General features: G+C 40.4%; 1 protein-coding gene across 2 annotated transcripts in view; it reads left to right on the plus strand.

Annotated features, from left to right (window-relative positions):
* LOC128695658 (membrane-associated guanylate kinase, WW and PDZ domain-containing protein 1) overlaps positions 1 to 26,856 on the plus strand; it is a 118,009-nt gene that overhangs the window by 39,593 nt on the left and 51,560 nt on the right. Inside the window, exon 2 of one of the 2 annotated variants that reach the window (XM_070093303.1) lies at positions 21,202 to 22,562. The exons of the other annotated variant lie outside the window; for it this stretch is intronic. Within the exon in view, the coding sequence (XP_069949404.1) occupies positions 21,202 to 21,275 (74 nt within the window). The 3' untranslated portion in view covers positions 21,276 to 22,562. Of the gene's footprint in view, positions 1 to 21,201; positions 22,563 to 26,856 lie in introns of those variants that run through there. 2 annotated transcript variants of the gene reach the window in all.

Below are 26,856 nucleotides of genomic sequence, written 5' to 3' on the forward strand. Positions count from 1 at the left end.
TGAAAGTGAACATAGAAAAGAGTAAGGTGATGAGGGTGTCAAATGATTTAGATAAAGAAAAATTGGATATCAAATTGGGGAGGAGGAGTATGGAAGAAGTGAATGTTTTCAGATACTTGGGAGTTGACGTGTCGGCGGATGGATTTATGAAGGATGAGGTTAATCATAGAATTGATGAGGGAAAAAAGGTGAGTGGTGCGTTGAGGTATATGTGGAGTCAAAAAACGTTATCTATGGAGGCAAAGAAGGGAATGTATGAAAGTATAGTAGTACCAACACTCTTATATGGGTGTGAAGCTTGGGTGGTAAATGCAGCAGCGAGGAGACGGTTGGAGGCAGTGGATATGTCCTGTTTAAGGGCAATGTGTGGTGTAAATATTATGCAGAAAATTCGGAGTGTGGAAATTAGGAGAAGGTGTGGAGTTAATAAAAGTATTAGTCAGAGGGCAGAAGAGGGGTTGTTGAGGTGGTTTGGTCATTTAGAGAGAATGGATCAAAGTAGAATGACATGGAAAGCATATAAATCTATAGGGGAAGGAAGGCGGGGTAGGGGTCGTCCTCGAAAGGGTTGGAGAGAGGGGGTAAAGGAGGTTTTGTGGGTAAGGGGCTTGGACTTCCAGCAAGCGTGCGTGAGCGTGTTAGATAGGAGTGAATGGAGACGAATGGTACTTGGGACCTGACGATGTGTTGGAGTGTGAGCAGGGTAATATTTAGTGAAGGGATTCAGGGAAACCGGTTATTTTCACATAATCGGACTTGAGTCCTGGAAATGGGAAGTACAATGCCTGCACTTTAAAGGAGGGGTTTGGGATATTGGCAGTTTGGAGGGATATGTTGTGTATCTTTATATATGTATGCTTCTAGACTGTTGTATTCTGAGCACCTCTGCAAAAACAGTGATAATGTGCGAGTGTGGTGAAAGTGTTGAATGATGATGAAAGTATTTTCTTTTTGGGGATTTTCTTTCTTTTTTGGGTCACCCTGCCTCGGTGGGAGACGGCCGACTTGTTGAAATATATATATATATATATATATATATATATATATATATATATATATATATATATATATATATATATATATATATATATATATATGCAATAAGATCACAGTAAACAGGTGATATCGGAATATGCAAAACAACCACTGTGAAAGAATAGTGAAATTCCAAGCGCTTTCTTGACTTCTCACACTATCAAGGAACTTGATAATGTGATCGCTGTTCTCAGCCCAACGTATTCGCCACAGCCCGGTTCATCAGGAACTAATGTGAGGAACTTGTCGAGATGCCTATTGAAAACAGCCAGGGGTCTGTTGCTAATGCCCCTTATGCATAAATGTAAAGTGTTGAAGAGTCGTTGCCCCTTTACACTTATTGAATTCTCTCTCGTTGTACATACCACCCCTGCTTTTCATCGGAGAAATCTTGCACCGTCTGCCAAGCTTCTTGTGTTCATGTGTATTTATTTCAGTGTGCAGGTTTGAGACCAATCTTTCCAGGATGAACCAGGTGTAGCTTATCATGCATCTTTCTCGCTTGCATTCTGAGGAGTATAGTTCAAGGGCCTTCAGGCACTGCCAGTAATTTAGGTTCTTGTCTGAGTTTATACGGCTCACTGTGAAGGCTCTCAACATTTTCCAGCTCTGTGATTTCGCCCCCCTTGAAAAGGGCTGTTAGTATACAGTAATATTCCAGCCTAGAGAGAGAACGAGTGACCTGAAGAGTGTCATCATTTGCTTAGCATCTCCTGTTTTGAAAGTTTTAGTTATCTAACCTATCATTGCTTTGCAGTCGAAGTAACATTTTTGTGTTCATTGAATGTGACATCGTCTGATATTGCCACTCTCAGGTGTGTCTCATTAGACTTGTGCTCTGTTGAGAGAAAGGGCTTAAAAAACACTTGACATCGCCACTCCACAAAAGTAAGAGTAAAGTAATCGCAAACAACCGATTGTGCTGATGTCCCACGTTATCTTTGAGAGAGAAGCAAGACTGCTGATCACATAGAATCTCAATTTCCATAATAACCCAGGGCAGCATGGGTTTAGAGCAGGTCGCTTCTGCGTCTCTCGGTTGCATGACCATTACGATATGGTTTTAGATGCAGTGAAGACAAGCAAAATGCAAATGTAGTGTATACTGGCTTTACAAAAGCTTTGACAAAAATTAACATGGAGCAATAACTTACTGTTCAACCTGCTTATAACACGGAGAAAAGAACAAGTAGAATATGGACGCAAACGTCTGGGTCAGAGCCAGAGCCGTGAAGGACTGGAACTATAGGATGTTGAACTCCTCTTGGAGCTATGAGCAGAGTTAAACCTTCGACGATTGAGTAGAAAGTGTTCCGTTGTTGTGGCTGCTGTTGAGGATATGAGTAGTGGGATGTGTTGTGAAGGAATGGGGTGAGGATTTGGATATATGTGGAGGGTATAAGGAGTGGGGTATGTTGTAGCTAGTGTTGTGATGGATGTGATGAGTGGTGTGGAGTGGGATGTAAAGTGGCTGGTGTTGTGGAGGGGTGTCAGGAGTGGGATGTGTTGTGGTTGTCGCACCTTCTGGGGAGCGTCTAAACTTACGGCACCTGCCTGAATCGTGAGGTGTATGTGCTTTGGTGGTGGTGACGTTTGCTTAGTTGAAGAGAGAGCCAGGTGAGCCACCACTCTAGGTTTCCTATCTACCTTCCCACCCGCCCGCCTTCCTTCATGTGTGATTATATAAAAATTTTTGTGTTCGTGGGTGTGTAAATTATGGTGCTGAATGAAGTGAGAATTAGGGGAGGAAGTGTAAAATAAACCCAGTGCAAAATAAGAGAATCATAGCCACAATTAGAGAACACTGTGTCAACACGCATAATCCACTACAGTTGAATGTTCTTTCCACCAGCAGATACAAGAAATATTACCCTAAGAATGATAGTTTTCAAGAAGAAACTACACTCCAATTCAGACAAATCAATATCAGCCAGGTCGTGATAACGTAAAATCTCGCCGTGTGTGTGGATGATGCGAGACATTATATATGGGAGAGACAGCTAGAAACATACACATCTTTGTCTAAAGAACATATACACAACGTTAATAATGTAGATAAATGGTCCAGAGAACCTACATGATGATGAATTAGATATATGTGCAACACTTGGATATCTTCATTGTAAAAATGTTTCGCCAACCGGGGGCTTCCTCAGTCCAGTACAGAGAAGAATGGTTGAAGATAAGGAGGAGTTTGAGGTAATCAGTCCTGCAGCCTGGAGTCGATGTGATCAGTACGAGGTACTGTTATCAAGATTGATGGACCTGGGCTAAATTAGTGTCACGATGTTCGCGTCCTCATCTTTACATTTTTGGATTACAATTATGTGTATTATTGTTAAATGTCTACGAATCTGAGAGTTAATATATTCGTAAATGTTAGTGATATTAATAGTACATTTTTATGTTTTGCTATCCACCTGTACTAAGATAATTGTTGGAAAGTTCGTCTATCTTCTCCACACACTTTACATTCTTTCCTCTTGCTGTCTTGCTTGTGTGTTTTGATGCAAGTCAGAGATATCTAGCACTGTAGTTTGCCGCCATGAGTGGGCTCACAACGCCACTGTGGAACCTCCTACACCGTGAGCGTCCCAACAGAAAGCTAAACTTCGATATTATTCAGGATACAATCTCTTCAGTGGAGCCCCAGTACGATATTCTAAACTCTGATGCAAAGCCCACAGGAATAATATTCTTGACATGAATTGTAAATCCTCTCCATTTATCACTATGGGAAAAGCAGTATTTGCCATACTTGCTCTTAAATAGCACATGTTTCGTCCACTAGTGTTTCCAGCAACTCTCCTACATCCACGTCATTTTCAAACACATATTGCTCATTTCAGCTTCACAAGAGTATATACTTCGAGGGCGTCAACAGTATACATGATCTTTATTAACAAAGGTCTTATTCAGGTCACAATAAAGTTCATCATATTTAGCGTCTGGATTCTCATACGTTTTAATTCGTTTGCTATTTGATTTTGGTTGTTTGCTCCTTATTATCCTATTATAATTATTAAAATGGTCCATTGATTACTGTACCATTGTCAATTAATCATTGTTGCTCCATATTATACATTCAGGGTATTTCTCCCACCTGTTCCTTGTTATATCCCTTCCTGTCCCTTCTGGTTTTCTCTCCACCTTCAGCCCATCATTTTTTCTCATAATAATAGCGTAGTTTCCTAATTTATTTTGGCTAGCTCCCGTTATATTTCACGATTCATTTTCTGTTGTTAACAGCATTACTCCTGTTGCTGCTGTTAATCAGTTGTGCTTTTAGCTGTTTTCTTGTATTGCAACTATAGCTAAGTTGCAAGTGCTGCAGCTGTTGCTTTCACTACTTGTTCAGTTAAATGTTCTGTAGTTTCTGCATTTATTGCTGTACTTGATCATGCATCATTAATTGTTTATTCTTAAGCTCTCGAATTTCATCTTCCTGCGGCTAGATCGGTGAATTCAGCTGCTGAAGGGTTTCTGAGACTGCTCTTGCTATTGCTGCTGTCTAGACTACTGCTGTTGTGGGGGCCTCTGCTGCTCTGATGCTGCAACGGCTGCTGGTGTTGCGGAAGTTGAGACTTCTGCTGCTTCCTCGACCAATACATGTGTGATTGTTGGTCAGTTTCCGGTTGAGTCACAAGGTGTACATTGCATGCTTGTGACCCGTTAACGCTGCTCTCCTCTGCACCCACCGCTGGAAAACCCCTCAACAGTGTTTTGCAGCAACCAAGGATCCAGTTGCCAGCGTATTCTCATTAAGCGACTGCCAGTGCTGATTTATTAACTCTCCTTTCAGAGTTACGAATATTATTTTCCTTGTATCACATTAGGTGTTAATATATTAGGTTACGATAAACTTATAGAAGTTATATTCAATCACAGATAAAAATAAAATAATACGGCCTCGTTATGCCTGGCAATGCATTGATGGAGCAACAACAGCAAATGTTCAAATCTACACTAGTACCACTGGTGGTTTGAGACTGGTCTGTAGCTGGAATCGGTGGTGGTGGTACGGGAGAGTCCCTCGGAGACGATTCCGCTCCTAAACAAAAGATTCCTTCTTCCTCTTACAGTTCATATGATTTATTATCCCTTCACAGTGCGTGAAATTATTCCTATAATTCATAAAATTCTTCGCGGAGTTAGGGTAGGGTCGGGGAACCGGGGTAAATTACCCCAAAACTACACAAACGTTTATTATATATATATATATATATATATATATATATATATATATATATATATATATATATATATATAATTATTTTTTATTAACACACTGGCCGATTCCCACCAAGGTAGGGTGGGCCGAAAAAGAAAAACTTTCACCATCATTCACTCCATCACTGTCTTGCCAGAAGGGTGTTTTACACTACAATTTTTAAACTGCAACATTAACACCCCTCCTTCAGAGTGCAGGCACTGTACTTCCCATCTCCAGGACTCAAGTCCGACCTCACGGTTTCCCTGAATCCCTTCATAAATGTTACTTTGCTCACACTCCAACAGCACGTCAAGTATTAAAAACCATTTGTCTCCATTCACTCCTATCAAACACGCTCACGCATGGCCACTGTAAGTCCAAGCCCCTCGCACACAAAACCTCCTTTACCCCCTCCCTCCAACCTTTCCTAGGCCGACCCCTACCCCTCCTTCCTTCCGCTACAGACTGATACACTCTTGAAGTCATTCTGTTTTGCTCCTTTCTCTCTACATGTCCGAACCACCTCAACAACCCTTCCTCAGCCCTCTGGACAACAGTTTTGGCAATCCCGCACCTTCTCCTAACTTCCAAACTCCGAATTCTCTGCATTATATTCACACCACACTTTGCCCTCAGACATGACATCTCCACTGCCTCCAGCCTTCTCCTCGCTGCAACATTCATCACCCATGCTTCACACCCATATAAGAGCATTGGTAAAACTATATTCTCATTCATTCCCCTCTTTGCCTCCAAGGACAAAGTTCTTTGTCTCCACAGACTCCTAAGTGCACCGCACACCCTTTTCCCCTCATTAATTCTATGATTCACCTCATCTTTCATAGATCCTTCCGCTGACACGTCCACTCCCAAATATCTAAATACATTCACCTCCTCCATACTCTCTTGGTAGTAGGTTGGTAGACAGCAACCGCCCAGGGAGGTACGTACTACGGTCCTGCCAAGTGAGTGTAAAACGGAAGCTTGTAATTGTTTTACACGATGGTAGGATTGCTGGTGTCTTTTTATTCTGTCTCATACACATGCAAGATTTCAGGTACATCTTGCTACTTCTACTTACACTTAGGTCACACTTCACATACATGTACAAGCATATATACACACACCCCTCTAGGTTTTCTTCTATTTTCTTTCTAGTTCTTGTTCTTGTTTATTTCCTCTTACCTCCATGGGGAAGTGGAACAGAATTCTTCTTCCGTAAGCCATGCGTGTTGTAAAAGGTGACTAAAATGCCGGGAGCAAGGGGCTGGTAACCTCTTCTCCTGTATATATTACTAAATGTAAAAGGAGAAACTTTAATTTTTTCTTTTGGGCCACCCTGCCTCGGTGGGATACGGCCGGTGTGTTGAAAGAAAGATATATATATATATTTCATGCACTGGTCAGGGAGGTATACCATCTTTTAGGAGTGAAGAAGAGCAGAATGTAAGTGTGGGGGAGGTACGTGAGGCATTACGTAAAATGAAAGGGGGTAAAGCAGCTGGAACTGATGGGATCATGACAGAAATGTTAAATGCAGGGGGGGATATAGTGTTGGAGTGGTTGGTACTTTTGTTTAATAAATGTATGAAAGAGGGGAAGGTACCTAGGGATTGGCAGAGAGCATGTATAGTCCCTTTATATAAAGGGAAAGGGGACAAAAGAGACTGTAAAAATTATAGAGGAATAAGCTTACTGAGTATACCAGGAAAAGTGTACGGTAGGGTTATAATTGAAAGAATTAGAGGTAAGACAGAATGTAGGATTGCGGATGAGCAAGGAGGTTTTAGAGTGGGTAGGGGATGTGTAGATCAGGTGTTTACATTGAAGCATATATGTGAACAGTATTTAGATAAAGATAGGGAAGTTTTTATTGCATTTATGGATTTAGAAAAGGCATATGATAGAGTGGATAGAGGAGCAATGTGGCAGATGTTGCAAGTATATGGAATAGGTGGTAAGTTATTAAATGCTGTAAAGAGTTTTTATGAGGATAGTGAGGCTCAGGTTAGGGTGTGTAGAAGAGAGGGAGACTACTTCCCGGTAAAAGTAGGTCTTAGACAGGGATGTGTAATGTCACCATGGTTGTTTAATATATTTATAGATGGGGTTGTAAAGGAAGTAAATGCTAGGGTGTTTGGGAGAGGGGTGGGATTAAATTATGGGGAATCAAATTCAGAATGGGAATTGACACAGTTACTTTTTGCTGATGATACTGTGCTTATGGGAGATTCTAAAGAAAAATTGCAAAGGTTAGTGGATGAGTTTGAGAATGTGTGTAAAGGTAGAAAGTTGAAAGTGAACATAGAAAAGAGTAAGGTGATGAGGGTGTCAAATGATTTAGATAAAGAAAAATTGGATATCAAATTGGGGAGGAGGAGTATGGAAGAAGTGAATGTTTTCAGATACTTGGGAGTTGACGTGTCGGCGGATGGATTTATGAAGGATGAGGTTAATCATAGAATTGATGAGGGAAAAAAGGTGAGTGGTGCGTTGAGGTATATGTGGAGTCAAAAAACGTTATCTATGGAGGCAAAGAAGGGAATGTATGAAAGTATAGTAGTACCAACACTCTTATATGGGTGTGAAGCTTGGGTGGTAAATGCAGCAGCGAGGAGACGGTTGGAGGCAGTGGATATGTCCTGTTTAAGGGCAATGTGTGGTGTAAATATTATGCAGAAAATTCGGAGTGTGGAAATTAGGAGAAGGTGTGGAGTTAATAAAAGTATTAGTCAGAGGGCAGAAGAGGGGTTGTTGAGGTGGTTTGGTCATTTAGAGAGAATGGATCAAAGTAGAATGACATGGAAAGCATATAAATCTATAGGGGAAGGAAGGCGGGGTAGGGGTCGTCCTCGAAAGGGTTGGAGAGAGGGGGTAAAGGAGGTTTTGTGGGTAAGGGGCTTGGACTTCCAGCAAGCGTGCGTGAGCGTGTTAGATAGGAGTGAATGGAGACGAATGGTACTTGGGACCTGACGATGTGTTGGAGTGTGAGCAGGGTAATATTTAGTGAAGGGATTCAGGGAAACCGGTTATTTTCACATAATCGGACTTGAGTCCTGGAAATGGGAAGTACAATGCCTGCACTTTAAAGGAGGGGTTTGGGATATTGGCAGTTTGGAGGGATATGTTGTGTATCTTTATATATGTATGCTTCTAGACTGTTGTATTCTGAGCACCTCTGCAAAAACAGTGATAATGTGCGAGTGTGGTGAAAGTGTTGAATGATGATGAAAGTATTTTCTTTTTGGGGATTTTCTTTCTTTTTTGGGTCACCCTGCCTCGGTGGGAGACGGCCGACTTGTTGAAAAATATATATATATATAAATATATATATATATATATATGTATATATAAATATATATATATATATATATATGCAATAAGATCACAGTAAACAGGTGATATCGGAATATGCAAAACAACCACTGTGAAAGAATAGTGAAATTCCAAGCGCTTTCTTGACTTCTCACACTATCAAGGAACTTGATAATGTGATCGCTGTTCTCAGCCCAACGTATTCGCCACAGCCCGGTTCATCAGGAACTAATGTGAGGAACTTGTCGAGATGCCTATTGAAAACAGCCAGGGGTCTGTTGCTAATGCCCCTTATGCATAAATGTAAAGTGTTGAAGAGTCGTTGCCCCTTTACACTTATTGAATTCTCTCTCGTTGTACATACCACCCCTGCTTTTCATCGGAGGAATCTTGCACCGTCTGCCAAGCTTCTTGTGTTCATGTGTATTTATTTCAGTGTGCAGGTTTGAGACCAATCTTTCCAGGATGAACCAGGTGTAGCTTATGATGCATCTTTCTCGCTTGCATTCTGAGGAGTATAGTTCAAGGGCCTTCAGGCACTTCCAGTAATTTAGGTTCTTGTCTGAGTTTATACGGCTCACTGTGAAGGCTCTCAACATTTTCCAGCTCTGTGATTTCGCCCCCCTTGAAAAGGGCTGTTAGTATACAGTAATATTCCAGCCTAGAGAGAGAACGAGTGACCTGAAGAGTGTCATCATTTGCTTAGCATCTCCTGTTTTGAAAGTTTTAGTTATCTAACCTATCATTGCTTTGCAGTCGAAGTAACATTTTTGTGTTCATTGAATGTGACATCGTCTGATATTGCCACTCTCAGGTGTGTCTCATTAGACTTGTGCTCTGTTGAGAGAAAGTGCTTAAAAAACACTTGACATCGCCACTCCACAAAAGTAAGAGTAAAGTAATCTCAAACAACCGATTGTGCTGATGTCCCACGTTATCTTTGAGAGAGAAGCAAGACTGCTGATCACATAGAATCTCAATTTCCATAATAACCCAGGGCAGCATGGGTTTAGAGCAGGTCGCTTCTGCGTCTCTCGGTTGCATGACCATTACGATATGGTTTTAGATGCAGTGAAGACAAGCAAAATGCAAATGTAGTGTATACTGGCTTTACAAAAGCTTTGACAAAAATTAACATGGAGCAATAACTTACAAAGTCCATGCAAAATTTATAACTGGAAAAGTGGGCAGATGTATATTTAATTTTCTAACGAATAGCACCCAAAGTGTAGTAGTGAATAGAGAGAGATCGGAGGCTGCCATAGTGAATAGTTAGTTGTGCATCCCATGCTCATCCTGCGAATGGTAGCGCAAAAAACAGGATTACAGAGATCACAATGGATTTTAGTCAAACTCCACTGGGCATTGTTACATCACTTAGTCATTTCATATTTTACAATTACTTCATATAGTCAATGTACATAATACAGTTGGTTTAGAAAAAACACTTCTAACATACAAAGGTTGAAAGAAACTATATATAGGCGGAGAGTGATGTGTAAGTGACGCCTGGTGACCTGAAGAATGCCATATTGGGATGAGGACGGGTAGACGATGAGATCTTGTGATTCCTGTGTTGCTGGGATGGTGGTGCTTTGCCTGGTAGAGTATCATGTATGCTAATGTTTTACATATTTTGTGGTTTCCAGTGTTACGTTCTATTGTGTCAGTGACGGCGATTAGCGAGGCTTCTATACACCGTCGGCGTCTAAGGTCTTGTTCGGTGAGAACGAGTTGTGCCTCATCCCAGTTCAAATGCCCCGTGGAGTCTCTATCGATACCATGCCTAACCCTTCTAGGGTAGGGTAGGTGCCTGAGCCCGAGCCTTTAGCTCATAAGACTGTCATTCCCATTAGCCCCCTTGGGGCGGGGATGGCAGACCAGAGAGGCCTAGCTTGTGGCTAGGCCTGGGGACAGTTGGTCCCAAAGATGAGGAGTTACTTGTGCCTCCTCCCATGGGAGACTTAGGTTTCAGACCAGGGAGGCCTGGTCACAGACCGGGCCGCGGGGGCGTTGACCCCCGGAACTCTCTCCAGGTAAACTCCAGGTAAAGAGGGAGCCAAGGCCGGGCCACCACTTGGAAAAGGCCCGGGCCGGGAGAATACCGGCTAATCTTTAATAATAATAAGTCTCTGTGGAGGACACAGGCGTACCTCAGTCGTTTCTGTTACTGGAAACGACTACTGGCATTTCGATGCTTGTTCAGGCGGACCGCAAGATCTCTGCCTGTTTGGCCTACAAATATATAATCTTATTACTACTAAAAAATGGGTTGCAATCTCGTCTATAAATCTACTCATTCATCTAGTCCAGTGGTTCCCAACCTTTTCACCACCAAGGGCCCCTTTTACTTAAATTAATTTTCCAGGGACCCCAGATTTTTGAAACGTATGTCTACTCACCAAGCCAATTTTTGCTAACTAACAGACTCGTTTTCCCAGTTTCATCTCAGTTGAAAGACATACGTAACTGAAAATGCAATTAAATTTTGAAAGTTTATCTTTATCAGCCTTATCGTGAGTATACATTTTAAACTGAAGCCTTTTGAAATTTTGAACTTAGCTCACTGACCTCCAGTACTACCTTTACGGACGTCCAGGAGACCGCAGGTTGGGAACCATTGATCTAGTCCATACAAAATGTGGATGTAACCTCAGGATTTCCTATATATTATCATTAACAATGAGGTGTTTTGCCATATCCTATAAGGTTTGCATGGAGGTATGTTTGAAAGGTTGGATGTTTGGATACTCTAAGATATAACGCTGCAGTATTTGGCCTTGTCTTTGTCACGCATTTTGCATTTTATGTCACTGACATCTTCGTGCAAACCGTACTGTCATAGATACTTATAGCCTAGCCTTAGTCTAGCAGTAACAACAACTTGCTATCTACTTACCTTACAGTGGCTTAGCGCTTCTTTTTGATTATAATAATAATAATAATAATACTTACCTTACAAACTGAGCAGTTTGTCACACTTGTTGCTTCGAAGCTTGGGGAAACTACGACCGCTCACCGTTTAATTGTAACTGACTCTGTTTCCTCATAACTTGTTCTAAATATCCTGTAACATGAATGTAGCATACTTGTATATGAAGCTAGACACAGTTATATACAAATTATTAAGAAAGGGATTACAATTAAGCTTTTGTGGATTCCCTTTCACAGAGACCTCCAGGAGCATGACCAAGTTGATGAATTCACATTAAAAAAGAGAAAGGAACTAGTAAATAACCTTGAAGAAAGTAGAACAGTGCGCTTAAGAACTAGCAGATTCATTATCCATTAAACATATCTATGCCATAGTGAAAAGCTGTGTTCCCCAAGACACAAGACTGGCCTCTGTTTTCTTCCTAATTCTTATATCTGACATAGACAGCCATAAATCACAGCATTGTATCAGCCTTTGCAGGCGATACTGGAATCTGCCTAAGTGGCATCCACTGAGGATACGGAAAACCTCTGAATTTATATAAACAAGGTGAACATCATATACTTGTCAGTGGTTCCACTGACAAGTATATGATGTTCAGTGAGGACTGGTTTCAGTGATTCCGTTATAGAAATACTGAGGAACTAAAGACAGGAACTGAGTATAAAACAAACTCGAATGACTAGGAGCATATGACTAATGTCAGAGACCTGGAAGTAATCATATCAGAAAATCTCTCCCTCAAGGCTCACAACACTCAAAAGTTCCTCGGGTCAGCTCACTGACAGTGATAAGGAAATGTGTAGAATTTTTAACACATACTTCCTCTCAGTTTTTACACAGGAGGATACCAGCGATATTCCAGTAATGATAAATTATGTAGAACAGGACGATAATAAACTGTGCACTATTAGGGTCACAAGTGACATGGTCCTTAGGCAAATAGATAAATTAAAACCTAACAAATCCCCAGGCCCTGATGAACTGTATGCAAGGGTTCTAAAGGAATGTAAAGAGGAGCTTAGCACACCTTTGGCTAATCTTTTCAACATATCACTACAAACTGGCATGGTGCCAGATAAGTGGAAAATGGCAAATGTGATACCTATTTTCAAAACAGGTGACAGGTCCTTAGCTTCGAACTATAGACCAATAAGCCTAACCTCCATAGTGGGAAAATTTATGGAATCAATAATTGCCGAGGCAGTTCGTAGCCACCTTGAAAAGCATAAATTAATCAACGAATCTCAGCATGGTTTTACAAAGGGGCGTTCCTGCCTTATGAATTTATTAACTTTTTTCACTAAGGTATTTGAGGAGGTAGATCATGGTAATGAATATGATATTGTGTATATGGACTTCAGTAAGGCTTTTGACAGGGTCCCACATCAGAGACTATTGAGGAAAATTAAAGCACATGGAATAGGAGGAGAATTTTTTTCCTGGATAGAGGCATGGTTGACAAATAGGCAGCAGAGAGTTTGCATAAATGGGGAGAAATCAGAGTGGGGAAGTGTCACGAGCGGTGTTCCACAGGGGTCAGTGTTGGGCCCCCTGCTGTTCACAATCTACATAAACGACATAGATGAGGGCATAAAGAGCGACATCGGCAAGTTTGCCGATGACACCAAAATAGGCCGTCGAATTCATTCTGACGAGGACATTCGAGCACTCCAGGAAGATTTGAATAGACTGATGCAGTGGTCGGAGAAGTGGCAGATGCAGTTTAATATAGACAAATGCAAAGTTCTAAATGTTGGACAGGACAATAACCATGCCACATATAAACTAAATAATGTAGATCTTAATATTACGGATTGCGAAAAAGATTTAGGAGTTCTGGTTAGCAGTAATCTGAAACCAAGACAACAGTGCATAAGTGTTCGCAATAAAGCTAATAGAATCCTTGGCTTCATATCAAGAAGCATAAATAATAGGAGTCCTCAGGTTGTTCTTCAACTCTATACATCCTTGGTTAGGCCTCATTTAGATTATGCTGCACAGTTTTGGTCACCTTATTACAGACAGAATGGATATAAATTCTCTGGAAAATGTACAAAGGAGGATGACAAAGTTGATCCCATGTATCAGAAACCTTCCCTATGAGGATAGACTAAGGGCCCTGAATCTGCACTCTCTAGAAAGACGTAGAATTAGGGGGGATATGATTGAGGTGTATAAATGGAAGACAGGAATAAATAAAGGGGATGTAAATAGTGTGCTGAAAATATCTAGCCTAGACAGGACTCGCAGCAATGGTTTTAAGTTGGAAAAATTCAGATTCAGGAAGGATATAGGAAAGTACTGGTTTGGTAATAGAGTTGTGGATGAGTGGAACAAACTCCCAAGTACCGTTATAGAGGCCAGAACGTTGTGTAGCTTTAAAAATAGGTTGGATAAATACATGAGTGGATGTGGGTGGGTGTGAGTTAGACCTGATAGCTTGTGCTACCAGGTCGGTTGCCGTGTTCCTCCCTTAAGTCAATGTGACCTGACCTGACTAGGTTGGGTGCATTGGCTTAAGCCGGTAGGAGACTTGGACCTGCCTCGCATGGGCCAGTAGGCCTTCTGCAGTGTTCCTTCGTTCTTATGTTCTTATGTTCTTAAATTAGTAGGAATGTTTGAACTCCCTCGATCTGTACTCCTTGGAATATAGGCGAGAGAGATACATTATAATCTACACTTTTAAAATTCTAGAAGAATTAGTCCCAGGTCTCCACACACAAATCATCCCTCAGGAAAATAAAAGGCTTGGCAGACGGTGCAAAATACCCTCGATGAAAAGCAGGAGTGCATGAGTACACTAAGGGAAAACTCACTAAGTGTGAAGGGGCTAAGACTTTTCAACGTCCTCCCTCCTTACAAACGGGGGGGGATTACCGACACCCCTGTCTTCAGGAAAGCGCTGGAGTAGTTTCTTTATTCAGTTCCTGATCAGCCAGGCTGCGGTACTTATGCTGGACTTCGTGCAGCTAACACCAATAGCCTGGTTGATCATGCCATCCTCCTGAAGGCCTGGTCTGGGACCGGGCCGCGAGGCCATTGACTCTAGGAACACTCTAGATTGTTGACTCCAGGTAGGCAAATGGGATAGTGGGAGGAGTGTAGGTAAGTGTGCTTGTCATCTAAACCAGTATACATAATTGTTAGGGGATATTTTGAACTTAGGTGTTTCCTCTGGGTTGTAACTTGAATTATTAAGTTTTAAGACATACAGAGGCGGCGGTGATGGCTAAACAAGTCTGCGTGGGAGACGCATCACTATAAATTTTGAGGGCGACTGTCTGGTACTCGTGATTGATGTACACTGGGGTCGGGTCGCGGGGGTCATCATCCCCTAGAACCATCAACACGTAGGTTGGTACACGCTGCTGAGTCACTGAAGGGGAAATATATTTACATTACAGCTTAATTATTTGTATTGAATGTTCACAGTGAAAACTAGACACACACATGCAACATCTGGGTATCTTTATTGTAGACGTTTCGCCAACCAGTGGCTTCATCAATACAAATTCAAGGACATAATTGGAAGCAAGAACCATATATAAAAGATGAGGTAATCAATCCCTCAGCCTTGGAGCTAGTGTGAAGAGCACCGTAGTCATGCAGACAAGAAAGCTGGGTTTATTTTGTTGTTATGGGAGTGTGCAAATTTGGGATCAAGCCCTCGAGTACTTCCTAGGTATATTTTATGTATCTCTCTCCTCCGCTCCACTGAGTACATGTTCAAGACTTTAAGGCGTTCCCAGTAATTTAAATGCTTTACTGACGTAATGTGTGCCGTAAACGATCCCTTTATTTGTTCCAGGTCTGATATTTCTCCTGCTTTGAACGGGGCTGTCAGCACTGAGGAATATTCTAAATGAGGGAGCACTAGCGATTAGAAGAGTGTCACCATTGGCATTATTTCCCTTGTTCTGAAAGTTTTCAGTACCTACCCCGTCATCCTCCTGGCTGTCATTATCTTTTTCTTATGTTCTTTAAAAAAAAGTCAGCTGACATAATTATTCCCAAGTTTTTTTACGTGTTCCTTTCGTTCTATTTGGTGACCCTCTTGAGTTTTGTATACAGTGTTCCTTTTGAGTTCTTCATTCTTTCCATACCTAAGCAGCTAGAACTTATTACCGTTGAACGTCATGTTGTTCACTGCCCACTGGAAAACCACGCTTATATCTTCTTGTAATTTTTCAGTGTCTTCTACCGTAGTGACTTTCATGCTTATTTTATATTATCTGCAAATGATGATACAACACTGTACACAGTATTATCTATGAGAGAACTGATCTTTCGTGACCTGTTACGTAACCAGTTTTGTCATGCTTATTAAGCTGGTCGTAAAATACAGAACCGTATTGATAATGGATCTTTCAGAAAATATTATCTTGTGCATTGGTAAATATGCATTTAGATTTTGTGTCCTAAATAAATATACACCGAGAGGAGCATATTTCTCTGTGAATGTACATATATTGAGAATTTATTTTAATGTCAGGTTTAGGAATGAAAGTGTTCCTGATGTTATTGTAAACGAGACATATAACAATACTGACTCCTGTGCCGTTGACAAGCTTTAAACATAATAAATAATTAACTTGACTCACAGTCATTTTATATACCTCTTTATTATTAGTGTCTAGTATTGCAGTTGATTATCATAACAGTATTTACGACCGTAAATAGTTAAAAGTGGAAATTCTTTCTGTGAATCATTTCATGCACTGAAGCATTTGTGCTCTTCTTTCATAATTTGGTAATTGCTTTTAGCTAGTGTTGAACAAATGTTGCACATTTATTTGTTAGCACATTGTTTAGCTTTTGAAACATGTTTTGAAAACCTATATATTTTTATTTAGTTACTCTGAAATGCACTGGTCAACAACCAAAATGCTTCCGAGACCAGAGTAGCAATTTCCAACTAATTTTAGGTCGCTGATAATGAATATCATGGTTAAAATTGTTTGTTAGCTCTACTTTTCAACAACCACCTACGTAAGTAAGTAAGTTTATTCAGGTATACACAAATACAGTTACAGAGAATTATCATACATAGCATATGTGTAGAGAGCCTAGGATAACCCAAAAAGTCAGAGTGACTTATTTCCATTGGGGTCCTTTACGTGTCACAGCAGGTTCCAACAGGCTTGCGGCAGTGTTTCTTACCACACTCAGTCTCATTATTGTTCCAGCAGTCATAGAAGGTGGTTGTGCTGTGCAAGTTTATATTTTGAAGTGAAAGGTAGGCAATTTTCTTAGCCAAACACTTTTTAAACGTATAATAAATATTTACCGAGCAAGCTATTAACATGCATGCAAGAGGTTCCCACTACAGCAGGAGAGACTGGCCACGTCGTCAGTCATTGGAGCCTGGGATTCAAGTATTCAACATCAAAATTCCCCTCACTGAGCGACGCTAAGATAAGAGAGAGTCTTCAATGGTCCTCAGATTCGAGAGTTTCTTGAAGATGGTGACTTTGAATCGGACCTTCATGGGGAGGAGAAAGCTGCTTGGGAAGCATTCAGGTTAGTGGCGAAGGGATTTCTCGGAAACAGAAGGGAAGGTAACTATGAAGAATTGGTGGAAAACCTCATCAAGGCTTACAAGAACATGAGCTGTAACATGTCACTTAAAATCCACTTTTTGGACTCGCATTTAAACTTTTTTCCAGCGAACTGCGAGTCAGTTAGTGACGAACATGGTGAAAGATTTCACCAAGATATTTCAACCATGTAAAAATGGTACCAGGGCAAATTGGGCACAAGAATGTTTACAGACTATTGCTTGACATTGGCAAGAGATGATTCTTCAGCCCACTATAAGCGTCAGGCAAAAGGCAGAGAGTAGGTATGGATTTGAGTTTAAAACATACTGACACATATTGTACGTTATAATAAAATAATCAAATATTACATGTCTCGTATCTTTAAACCTACAGCCAATACGCATTTTCAATGTGATATTTGGATTCAGGACATGAAAATACATAGAATTAATTAATCTCATTTAAGAAAAACACAACTTTTCAAACATTGTTGACCAGTGATATCACTGTATAAATAATGTATCTGTTAATGGTTTCGGGGATCATCGCCTCTACTTCTTGATCTCAAACTAGCGTCTTAAATTGCAAATGATATATTGCATGAGATAGAACTATTAAGAAACAGAAAATTAAAGAAAATTGTATACCGAATAGGAGGAGAAGTTTGTAAGATTTACCTACCATCTTAAATGTCCAGACCCCTCAGGGAAGGTTCCTTGATGTTGGTGAGGGGCTCTTGATTTAGGGAATTGGATTGTGCTCCGGTTCCCCAAATTAAGCCTGAATGCTTTCCACATCCCCCCCAGGCGCTGTATAACCCTACGGGTTTAGCACTCCCCCTTGATTATAATAATAATAACAATAATAATAATTAAATGTCCAGAAGACAGCAAAGGTCACCAGTCCTGCCAGTGCAAATCATTCAACAGACTTATATTTCAGACTCTTACGACAGGGTTGTTACTGTTTATAAATGGTATAAAATACCGACACAATGGAAATATAAACACACAAGCAGTATAACGTGATCCTTTATTGACAACGTTTCACCCACACAGTGGATCTTATCAAGTCACAAACAGGTTTGTGACTTGATAAAGCCCACTGTGTGGGCGAAACGTTGTCAATAAAGGATCACATCAGCCTGCCCCTGTCTACCCTATCAATTCCTTTAAGCAAATTGTATGTTATCATGTCTCTCTTGGTTCTTCTGTTATCCAATGTCGATACATTCATTTATGTTATCCTCTCCTAGTAGCTCATACGCTTTAGCTCTCACTTTCTCCAGTTTTGTGATGAATGGTTTGAAAAACCGACAAGTTGACATGCTTTGTCAGGTGTAGGCTCCATGATGGTGCTGTATGCACCAAGATGGGCCAGTGCTAGGCTAGCATTGGCTCCAGAGGTTATTCAGCTGATATGAGCCTCAGGCGAAATACCAAGCCCTATGCTCACCTCTAGGTCTCCGTGTCCAATATTTTTGTCCGTTCCCAATCTTCATAACTTTGTATTTGCTGGGGTTGAATTCTTGCTGCCATTGATCTGACTAGTCTTCCAGTTTGTCTAGATCTATTTGTAGCTTCTCCCTGTCCTCATCATTTTTATTATCAACAAACAGGGATACAGCTGATTTAATCACATCTGTTATGTTATTCACATAAGCCAAAAACAACACTGGTCCTAATATCGATCCAAGCAGAACCCGACTTTTTACTCTTCCCCATTCTGACCCTAGAACACAAGAATTAAGGAACACTGCAGTAGGCCTACTGGCCAATGTTAGGCAGGTCCAGTTCTCACAAACTCGCGTACCAGCCTAACCTATTTTAATGCTATCCAACTTTCTTGCTTCAGTGGCACTATTTGGAAGTCTGTTCCAGTCACAAACAACTCCTGCTAAATCATTACTTCCCTATATCCTTTCTAAATTTAAATAGGTCTAACTTGGATGCATTGCTGCGAGTCCTGTCATGGATTTTTTCAGCACATTATTTATATATCTCTTATTTATTTTAATTTTCCACGACAATCACTTTGCTTCCTTCCCTTGAGGTACTCTGATATACCGGTTGGTAAGTCAAGATTTGTTTATCTTAAACAGTTCTGGTTAGTTGAAAATTGAGACACTTATGCAGCATATGGGAATCTTTATTCAGGAAACGTTTCGCCACACAGTGGCTTCATCAGTCCAAAACAAAGAGGAAGGCGTAAGGAGAGGAGGAGTATGAGGTAATCAGTCCCTCAACCTGGAGTCGATGTGTTCAGTCCATCAATCTTGTAGAATGTACAGCATAGGGCCGTAGACGTGGCTTATATACTGTAGTGAGGTGAGGTGAAGCAGGCGGAGGCGGGGTCATAGCGGTACCATCCACTAGTGGAAGTAGGTCTTCGTCCAAAGGTTGAACAATTGTTGAAGAATTCTTTGTAACAAGATCCCATGATACTGCAGTGTCTGACAGTTCTGGTTAGTGTTTATGAAAACACTTCTCTCCAAGTATTCTACCACTTTACTGATGATAATCTACATTGCCTTGGATGGTATGCATGCCAGTGAAACTGTTCTGTATTTCAATGTTTTCTTTCTCCCTACTTAAATACAGGGGCTACACTCCCTGTCTTCCACATATCTGGCAACTGTTCTGTAACTTTGACTTCTTGTAGATCTTACCAAGTGATTCAGACAGTTCTCCTTCCCCTCGCAGACTCCATGGTGACACCTTGTTAGGTCTCATTACTTTTTATGTATCCAGTTCTATCAAAGTTTTGTTTACCTCTTCCCCTGTTGGGCGTATGACGTTCAGTATTTGTGTACTCTTTTTTTCCTAGGCTTTTCGGTAATGATTGTCAAAATGTTTGATCAACATTTCATAGATTTGTCATTTTTCATGAACTATCCTTCAGTTGAATTAGCTGGTCTCTTGCTGTCATCATTTTGATGTAGCTGTGAAGCAGTTTTGTTTCAGACTTGGTTTTTCTTACAATGTCATTCTCTCATTGTCCCTCAGGTTCTCTCCGAACCCATATTCGTTTCTGACTAATGTGCTTACTAATGTGTTCACGTTTGTTCTTAGTTTTCTGTAGTTCTTTCCACGCTCTTATTTTTATTTTTTGCCTCTGATAGTCCTTGATTTAACCAGAGATACCCTCCAGGTATATCTGGTTAAATCAAGGACTCTATCTTTGCTGTTTTCACTTCTGGCTGGGTATGAAGTACTCTGCCTCCCGACACACTTCAGCTTGGTACTCCATCTTATCCGCTAACTTTCCTTCTATTTCTCTTTCCCACTGCACTGCAATTAAGGAATTTCCTCATCCCTTCGAAGTTACCCTCTTCTAAAGTTGGTTTCTCACGCCCTCCACCTCCCGTTCTTCCATCATGCTTAGTCCTACATGGTACTTTACTTTTAAGGCTGTATGGTCGCTGGTGCCCAGTGGGCTCCTGTATACTATTTAATTGCTGTCAGATCTGCTTTCGGTAAATACTAGGTTCCAGTCTTACATGCTCATCTTCTCTTTCTCTTGTCATCATTCAAAAAGGTTTCAATCACCTCCATCAATTAGCCCTCCACGCTTCCGGTACCCCGTGTGGATCCCGGTTCTCCCAGTCTGTTTCGCTGTAGTTAAAATCACTCATGATCAGTAACGTTGCTTTAGTCCTATGTGCACTTCTAGTTGCTTTTGCTGTGTCAACCATCGCCTGTAGTCTTCATATTCCTCTCTCTCTCTCTCTCTCTCTCTCTCTCTCTCTCTCTCTCTCTCTCTCTCTCTTTGTGTGTTGAAGTGGGGGGGGGATGGGAATGGGTGGGATGCAGGATTCTCAGGCAATGTTCCACTGACTCCTATAATTGCGCCTTGGGCTCAAACACTGAGCATCAGACCGTTCTCGCTCCACGCGTTTTAGAGATGTGCTGATTTAAAACGAGCTAATTTTAACGTTTCCTAGACTGAGACTTGGTGCGCCCAGATGTATCGTACTCCTTATTTTTTAAATTCATTTATTTATGGTCAAATATATATACTCATTTATAGGTTTATGTAATGTAACAGCATAAAAAGTTTTTTGTCTGTAGAAAGCGTTCAGAAACTAACGCTGGGAAATGCGTAGACTAATCAGTGTTATAATAGGAATTATTGCAGTGTTCATTTTTAATTTTCCGTAGGGTTGGACAAGCGGACACGGAGTCACCCCTCGGTAATAATTTGGTTGATGGGACCAGAACTCCTCCAACACTAAGGTTAATTTTGCTGACGCTTCCCACTGGTATGTATCTCACCGAGACCAGGTGTCACCTGATAGATTCACGCCATAGCCTCAAAGGTCAGGGTCACAGCCTCGTGTCAGGGTCACAGGTTCAAATGTCAGGGTCACAGCCTCGTGTCAGACTCGGTTGTATGTAAAGCTTTGTTAAATAGTTTTACCAATATATATATAATCCAAGGCCAGAAATAAGGAAAATAGATCGATACGCCTTATGGGAGGGGCCAGGAGCTATGAATCGACACCTGTGAACACAACTAAGCGAGTATAACAAAGTCAATAATATTATTACCTGATCCCTTGCCTATAATATGGTGTGGCAAATCAACCATCACGCCTTATTAGGGGATCTTTATTTTTCACGGGGTGGAGCAGATGAATTGATAGTCCTTGGGTGGACAAAACGTCTCCTAATAAAATATCACAATAAGCACATTGTGTTATTATCATCATACTGTCGGTATATATTACCATTTTATACAACCGGTAAGCCAGTTAATGTCCTGAGTCACGTGACCCAAAGGTCTCTCTGAGTGGGCCACCATATAACTTAGATCTGCGTCACGAGAAATGTCTTGTTTCTCCTGACAAAATACACTCATATACGAATTTCAGTGACATTTAGAGATGTTAAATTAGAAGTTTTCGAGATTCTGTCAAGAAGAAAATGCCAGATAATCCAGGTTGTGTTGGCTATGAAACAGGCCGCTAGCAACAACAGCCTGAATTGCCCGGGCAGTTGACAAAATCTGGCTTCAAGTTGAGCTTCCACAGTAGAACTCTGGAAACATGTCACAGGCAGTGTTGGAGGATTGATGGTACACAGAGTGAAGTATGCAGCACCACAAGGCTCCCGGATACAAAGCTGTGCGCGTGTGCTGGTTATTTTGCAGTGAGGCGTTTAAAGTTTAAATTAGTTAGTAGTTTTCCATGTGTGTTTTACACTAAATGTTTTAACTTTCCATAATACACCAACATGAAATTGAAAAAAAATTTATTACAACGTTATTTTTTTGTAGGGTCACTCATTTTTTTGTTATAGTTGTTTGTTCATACATTTGTCAATTTAGAATGTTTATTTACACTCAATAAGTACTCGCTCATTTCTTTTGAGTCTTACACCAAAAAATATTTTGAATATCTCATGACTCATTTGGGTACTTAATTTCAGCTCGCTCGCTCGCTCTACTCGACTCTACCCCACCCCTTCTCCTTCCTTCCCCTTTCCTCTTGTTGATTCCCGTGCGTATTTTGTAGCTCATGATCATATCTCCCTGATTCTTCCTCATTTATGAGGTTCGACCTTTGTGTATAATTACATATAGTTACAGTGATAGAGCTTATGTTCTTGATGTCTCTATTCTCTTATATTCCTGCAGCAAAGTTGGATATTTGGGCTTAGGGGAAAGTGGAGCAGCTACATACAGCGTTTTACTGTAAATTACCATACCCTCCAGATCACAATTAATGACACAATGTCATCGTTAGGAATTTGCGAAATTTGGAATGGCAGCTACGAAAATTAACGTTATCATTAGATATTAAATAATCAAAAAGTATAACGTATTTGTTTCTTTATAGAAACTAAGTACGTAATATTGTTGTAAATATTTCATTTCGCAAAAAGTTTACAGGAGGTATGTCGTTTTTTTCAGTCATATTTGTTTAAAAGTGATTCACATTTTTAACCAATAAATTGAGACAAAAATGAATAATGATGGAAACCACACATTAAATTTTCCAACACTTGTGGTGAAATATATGTCAGTGTTATGTTAAACTGTCATTCAATATGTACTCATAAATTGTCTGATGTATGTGCTAAACTTGCTGTTTCTAATATAATTACTGTAGGAACTATAAGGGCCAAAAGATTACATGAACATAGTATAATCCTTTTGACTAGCATTTCCTTTATCATTATTTTTAATTTATTCATAGAAGAAATAGTGTGTTTTAAATTTGCTGGTATGGGAAACTGCCTGTTTTATAATACATTTATTATACCTACTATATGCATGAAACGTATTCCATATTGTGGTGGTGGTGGTGGTGTATATAGTATGCTTCTATTGGAGATAGTGTGTTTGGACGTAACGTCACAGGGTGAGCGTCCGGCATGTTGCCATCACTAGTGTCTTAGCCATGGTGTTGTTTACCTCACCTGAGTCACAACAAAACTGTATATTTGGAGGATAATACATTACTACCACTAATTATAGTACAACTAATAATAATAATAATGTACAAATTTAACGTTGATGTAATAACTGAATGATTTAGTCATTTTTATTTGTATTTTTTTTACTGGTGTGTGGCCTGTCCCTGTCCACACTTCCCAGCAACAGCCTGGTTGATCAGGCAAGCACCCGTTGAGCCTGACCCAAGACCGGAGGGCTCCAGGAGTAGAAAAATGGAAACTTATCAGAAGTATATCGGAGGTAAAGGCAAGCAAACCGAACTACCATACATATTATATTTAGGGGTCATACAGTAATTAGTGGATGGGAAACACTCGGTTTGATCCAAGGAAAGGGAAAATAATGTTAAATTCATCGGATCAGGAATAGTGATTAGCTGCTTAGCTGAACTCAGCCATTTACTCATTTCTTAATATACAGGCAAGGTATCCAAACTAATTCTTGAGATCACCGTAGGAACCATGATTTCAGGAACCAGTAGCAGATATAACCAATATGACAAACAGCGATATATAAATACTAAACATGGGCGGAATGAAACTTGCTTATAATGGCGTCACTTTTATACGTGCTTGAAAGATTTTCCTGGTGCTGCTCATCCACTCCTGTTAACACTACTCAACATACATTTGTTTCGTTTGTTGTTCTTGCTGCTCATTCACTCTTTGGTAACCCTACTCATCATATATTTGTCTCGTGTGTTGGTCTTGCTTCTCACTCCCTCATTGCTAGCTCTATATACAACACAGATATTCGAAACAAATCACGCTTTAATAATACTGTGATTTCGTAACCGTGTTTTGCAAGTTATCCAAAACTATGCGTTGTGCCATGGATATGGTCAGGTTGTGAATATATTTAGAGCTCCAATTCCCTGAATTGAGCCTGGATACCTTCCATCCCCCCACAGGCGCTGTATAATCCCTACGGGTTTAGCGCTCCCCATGATTATAATAATGTGTGTGTGTGTGAATACAAACAGAGATTGTAAGTTAATCTCAATTTTAGGAAATAATGTTCCTGATTGTTGCCATACGGGTGAATTTCAGAGTTAATAACCCATGTGCAGTCGATAGGCTTTAAACCCAACTAATAAAACAATGTCAAGTATTGCCCCTGTATTCTTTTGTCTGTTTCTTGCTGCACTTGTCACTTTGAATACTGTGACTTTTGCCTGCGCTGGTGATGTTTGATAAACGCAATTCGAGTTGTAGTGTGCACATACAATACTCAGTTTGTGAACGTTGAAGGTGGCGGTGATGGCGTACCACGCGTTAACAATTACTATGTAAACTCTAGGTGGTGTCAGTGGTATATATAACGTAGCTGTGTAAACCTTGAGTGATGATAGTGGTGTAAACTAACGTTCAGTGTGGAAACCCTGGGAGGTGAAAACTGTGTACACACTGTAGTGCTGTGTATGCCTTTGGATTGTGATAGTGATAGAACGATACAAAAATTTCTCCGTTCCCGATACTTAACTTTAGACAGATACCGATGCCATCAGAATTAGCCGTTATCAATACTTTGGCGCACCCCGGGTATATATACTGTAACAATGTGTGTTTGCATTAAGGGTGGTGATAGCGGTATTTAAACCTGTATACTAGCTCCTGTCAAAAACAGGAAACTCGAGGAATTCCGGTAGTTTTTCTGCATACATCAGTGACTTAAACAGCACTTCGTTTTTACCAACCCCACTCTCAGGGTGGCCCAGTAAACACCATGCGCTCGCTCTCTCTCTCTCTCTCTCTCTCTCTCTCTCTCTCTCTCTCTCTCTCTCTCTCTCTCTCTCTCTCTCTCTCACACACACACACACACACACACACACACACACACACACACACACACACACACACACACACACACACACACACACGAGTGAGGATATTTCATGCACACGTGAGGATATTGCATATTCTTAAGAGGATCTGAGTTCTTAGACAGTCCCCTCAGATACTGGTCTTTAGATCAGCCTAAATTTAGTTATTATGAAGAAAATACTGGTTGCAAGACAAACTTTTACTAGAATAGTTTCCCCTCCACCCTGTGTAGAACCTTATAAAATTTTTGATAAAGTTCTCCATAGATGCGCAGAGCGAAACGTTGTTCCAATGAAAGCTTGCTCTTCAATTTATACTTTTCACCACTGTCAGCGGTACGCCATTTGGATCCACCTTAGTATTATTTAACGTCCATGAAATATGTAATTTCGTGATGTCTATTGACCTAGGTGGTTATTGCAACAATAACTAAGAGATACAAGCTGAGGGTGACTGGAAGAGTGCTTCATTGGCTCAAGGCAACCCGGCCTCCTGGACCATAAACCAGCGTGCGGTTTCCAACTAACGACGCTGGCTTCACCGCTGACTAACCCGTCTTCCACGTTCTAGCGTGCGTGTAAATATACATATTTGAGATTTTATGATACACCCCGTCCTGCCTCATGTAAGTCATCCGTCTTTTATTAATTTCGTTATTATCTGGAAATTATGTGGAAATATCAGTAAATATACGATAATCAAACTTAACCAAAAATGACAAATATTAAAATTTCTATTAATTTAAAGCATGTATAAATGTTTAAGGGCAATTTGTGTGAAACTAGCTGCCATGATTAGGTTGCACTTTTATGAAATGTCAATAATGATGTTGAATTGTAAATAAATGTTAGTTAATTAAGGTTAGGTTAGCCTAATATTAACTGGAATAATTAATATTTAATTTTTTATCTAGGCTTAGACTGTGCTTAAATTGACACATTGTAAAGAGTTGGAAAATGATCTTGTTATTTATAAAGGACGGGTTGCTGAAGAAGAGGAAAGATAAAAAATATTGATGGGACGATACCATTTTTTTTCTATTTTTTCCTATACCGATACCCAGTTTTCAGTCGACACCGATACTTTTCCTATATATATTTTTTTAATTTATAATGACTGTTCAATATATAAAGGAATGCATAGTGTACAATGGATATTAAATAAAACAGGAAGGGCAAATATTAAATAACTTAATTTCTCTGAGATGGCAATGCCATCATTTGGCCTGTGTTAGTTGTCAACTATTTGTCGATATGTGTGATGAATGGTTTGAAAAACCGACAAGTTGAAGATTGAGACACTTATGCAGCATATGGGAATCTTTATTCAGGAAACGTTTCGCCACACAGTGGCTTCATCAGTCCAATACAAAGAGGAAGGCGTAAGGAGAGGAGGAGAATGAGGTAATCAGTCCCTCAACCTGGAGTCGATGTGTTCAGTCCATCAATCTTGTAGAATGTACAGCATAGGGCCGTAGACGTGGCTTATATACTGTAGTGAGGTGACGTGAAGCAGATGGAGGCGGGGTCATAG

The sequence above is a fragment of the Cherax quadricarinatus genome, chromosome 42 (assembly GCF_038502225.1).
Source record: "Cherax quadricarinatus isolate ZL_2023a chromosome 42, ASM3850222v1, whole genome shotgun sequence".
In the NCBI taxonomy this organism is placed as follows: Eukaryota; Metazoa; Arthropoda; class Malacostraca; order Decapoda; family Parastacidae; genus Cherax; species Cherax quadricarinatus.